Below are 3,845 nucleotides of genomic sequence, written 5' to 3' on the forward strand. Positions count from 1 at the left end.
TGTTATTGTCCAGTAATGTACTTCTATCTCTACAATCTTTTGCTTGGTTGTAGTTTCTTGGAGAGTTGTAGCTTTCAACAGCATGTTCTCTATCTCTCGAGAGAAAGTAACAGAATGTGGGAGTCTTCCACGCAGCACAGTGGTGCAGACTGGCTGTGAAAGGGAAGAGTCTATTTCCCTTTTTGATTATCTGCAGCTTTTGCCCGACCTTCATCTTGCCATTGGCTACTGTGCCTCCAAGTCCAAAGCACTGGGCATTCCACCCCAAACCTCTCCACTTTTTCTTTTTAAAAATCCTTCTGAAAACTTGCATCATTAATCAGGCTTTTGATTACCTGTTCCCAGGCTTCTGCCTTTGGCCCGATGTTAACTTCTGTCTGATTACACTGCTATGAAGCTGTGTGGTATCATTTTCACAAATTATTTGATTATTTGTAAAAACTTACATCAGTGCGATATTAAAGCATTGAGTGAAAATTGAAAGTACTTTGCCACATCTGGCATCCACTGTGCTGCAATGTTTAGACAATTTGAAGCTGCCTCCTTTTTCCCCATTCGAAAACAAACACGCCCAAGCTGTATCGATACAGACAAATCCTTTCAACAAAGACTGGTTGACACCAGAAACCATGATTCAGTTTTTTTTGCTATTGCAATTTTTTGTTTCCAAAAGCACCCAAGGCCGTTTTTCTTTTCACAGAAACATACAAACAAGGAACAGCAATAGGCCATTCAGCCCTTCCAGCCCACTGCATCATTCAGTACGTTCATGGCTGATCTGATTTTAACCTCAACTGTACATTCCTGCATTTCCCTGATGATCTTTCATCCTCTTGATCAGCAAGAGTCTATCTACATGTGTCTTGAAAAGAAGTTAAAGATTCGGCATCTTTTGCAGGGAATTCCAAAGACATTATTTCTCTGAGAGGAAAAAAATGTTTCCTAATCTGTTTTAAAAGGGCGCTCCCTTATTTTGACCCTTCGTTCTAGATTCTTCTGCAAGAGGAAGCCTCTTTTCTTCATCCACCTGTTCGAGTCCCCTCAATCTCACGTTACATTTAATTTACCTCTGACTCTGACTCTGCTAAACTCCAGAGGATACAGGCCTAGCCTGTCTAGCCTTTACTCATAAGGCAATCCACTCATTCCAGGTAATTAGTCTAGTAAACCTCTGAACTGCTTCCAAAGCATTAACACCCTTCTGCACTGGACACAGTACTCCAGACGCTGTCTCACCACGAGAAGATTAGATTACTTAGTGCGGAAACAGGCCCTTTGGCCCAACAAGTCCACACCGCCCCGCTGAAGCGCAACCCACCCATACCCCTACATTTACCCCTTACCTAACACTACGGGCAATTTAGCATGGCCAATTCACCTGACCTGCACATCTTTGGACTGTGGAGGGAAACCAGAGCACCCGGAGGAAACCCACGCAGACACGGGGAGAACGTGCAAACTCCACACAGTCAGTCGCCTGAGGCGGGAATTGAACCCAGGTCTCTGGTGCTGTGAGGCAGCAGTGCTAACCACTGAGCCACCGTGCCGCCCACTGTGAAATACATGCACACTAAATACATCTTTTATTCGGTGAGTGAGACAAGGTCCAAGTCTTCTGAAGGAAAGTGCTTCTAAAAGGAATAATGAAGTATGACTTGTTCCTACCACAGGGAGTAAGTTGTCTACCTTGACAGTTGCAATTTGTTAAAGTAAATGGAGAACAAGGATTTGCATTCACAATTTCCGAGGGCTGTTTTTATTTTAATTGACTTGTAATCTAAAACGTTAAGCTACCTTTCCCAAATACTTCCCACCTACTGAAGACTCCAGCTTCTATTTATCTTCTCCTTCACAGAAGTCATCAAAGTCTGGTTTGTTTCACTGCTTTCATTATGAGCACAGTTGGGACCACGGAAAAGGAAACCATTTAACCTGTCAGCTATTGCCCCAAAAGTAGGACTTTTTAAAAATGGCCTCCTCTTAATTAAAGTAAATTGATAAAAGCTCTATATTTCTGTTTAATTCCTTTTTATAACTAGAATTACTTGAAGTTACGCATCTTTATTGCTCCTTATCTTAGAGACATTTAACAATCATTGTCTGGGCTCGTTTTAGAACAGTGAAAGAAAAGTTTTGAGTTTTTCACCCCCTTCGTGACTTCAGGACTCCCCAAAGCATTTTATAGCCAATGAACCACTTTGAAATTTCAATCATTGTTGTAACCCAGGCAACCCAGAATCAACCAAGCGTTGTTAGTTACTTTGATTGTTATCCCTATTTCCCTGAATAAGGGTAAACTAAACAACTTTGTGACAAACACATATTATCTGAATCAGACTGTAGAAGGAATAGAGTCAAGATGAGAGTGGTGCTGGAAAAGCACAGCAGGTCAGGCAGCATCCGAGGGCCAGGAAAATTGACATTTCAGGCAAAAGCCCAGAGGAAATACTCAAATATTTGAGCTGGATTGAAATCAAGAGTGTTTTCTTCCCGGCTGGTTTCCACTTCTCCCTCTTAAGAATTTGATAAGGCTGAGGCTTGCATTGAATATCCTGTCATGTTGGAAGATCATTTTGTAGTAAGTGTCAAGGTGCAGCTTCCCAGTTGGGTCAGCAAACTTCAATGTCGTGAGTGGAGTGTACAGACTGTTGGTCTGGTAACGGAACGGAGGCTTTTCGGATGTAATCACCTTCACTGTGTGCTGTTAACAGGATCAGAAAAATGACATAAGCCGAGATTTTCATAATTCACAAGCACAAACCCAATTAATCTGCATTCCCACTGCCTTCCCCTGCCCCATTTCCCCACTGCACCCAGTTAACTTTACAAATGTGAACAGTCTTATTGAACTCAAACCCAACACTGGTTGGCACAGCTGAACATATGTTGAATTGATGCAAGAGGGACTCCTTTTAATGAGATGAAGTGATATTTCTTCCATCAGAGGGTGGTCAATCTATGGCAGAAGGCTGTTGAGGCTAAGTCATTGAGAAAACAAAAAATTCCACAGCATTTTTGGGTTTCTAAGACTTCCATATGGTGGACGAATCTCTGAGCATGAAACATGGATTCTCTTAAGAGAGAGATGGATAAGCATGATTAATAAGGGGGTCAAGGGATACTGGGAGAAGGCAGAAGAATGGGGTTAAGAAACAGATCAGATAAGCCCAAACGGTAGTGCAGACTTAAAGGACCAAATAGCCTCATTCTGCTCCTATATTTTATGATTTCATAGTCTTTTTAGTCTTTATGGAATGAATGTGCAACAGTTGACAAAGTATCTGAGCCAAGGATTGCAGTGAGCAAATATGCTCATCTCTCCAAATGTTTTCATGTGAAATGGGCATGTCTTTGCTCCTGTGTTGTCAATCCTTGTCCCGTTTCCTCTTGGAGACATCGATAGAGCTCAGTGGACATTCAGCACTTTCCAGTGATTTGCCTCAGACTCCTCACCATGAGTGGATGGGCATCACAGCCAAAGAATCCCTTTCCTTTGGCAATATCCATACCTGATCAGGAATACGGGACCACACTGCTAAATCTTTTAGTTTATCTGCTGCCTTTGAAAAAGGCCCATCTAGTTAAGGGTATGTGGTCATAGAAGGAGAAAGTGAGGTCTGCAGATGCTGGAGATCAGAGATGGAAATGTGTTGCTGGAAAAGCGCAGCAGGTCGGGCAGCATCTAGGTAACAGGAGAATCGACGTTTCGGGCATTAGCCCTTCTTCAGGAATGAGGAAAGTTGGTCCAGCAGGCTAAGATAAAAGATAGGGAGGAGGGACTTGGGGGAGGGGCGTCGGAAATGTGATAGGTGGAAAGAGGTCAAGGTGAGGGTGATAGGTCAGAC

At 42.8% G+C, this 3,845-nt stretch overlaps 1 protein-coding gene across 1 annotated transcript in view; it reads right to left on the minus strand.

Annotated features, from left to right (window-relative positions):
* Positions 1-1,488: 1,488 nt before the first annotated feature.
* Positions 1,489-3,845, minus strand: part of LOC122552259 (retinol dehydrogenase 8-like) — a 23,623-nt gene continuing 21,266 nt past the window's right edge. Inside the window, exon 7 of the mRNA XM_043694947.1 lies at positions 1,489-2,701. Coding sequence (XP_043550882.1) covers positions 2,474-2,701 — 228 coding nt within the window. The 3' untranslated portion in view covers positions 1,489-2,473. The remainder of the gene's footprint in view (positions 2,702-3,845) is intronic.

The sequence above is a fragment of the Chiloscyllium plagiosum genome, chromosome 8 (genome assembly GCF_004010195.1).
Source record: "Chiloscyllium plagiosum isolate BGI_BamShark_2017 chromosome 8, ASM401019v2, whole genome shotgun sequence".
Taxonomy (NCBI): Eukaryota; Metazoa; Chordata; class Chondrichthyes; order Orectolobiformes; family Hemiscylliidae; genus Chiloscyllium; species Chiloscyllium plagiosum.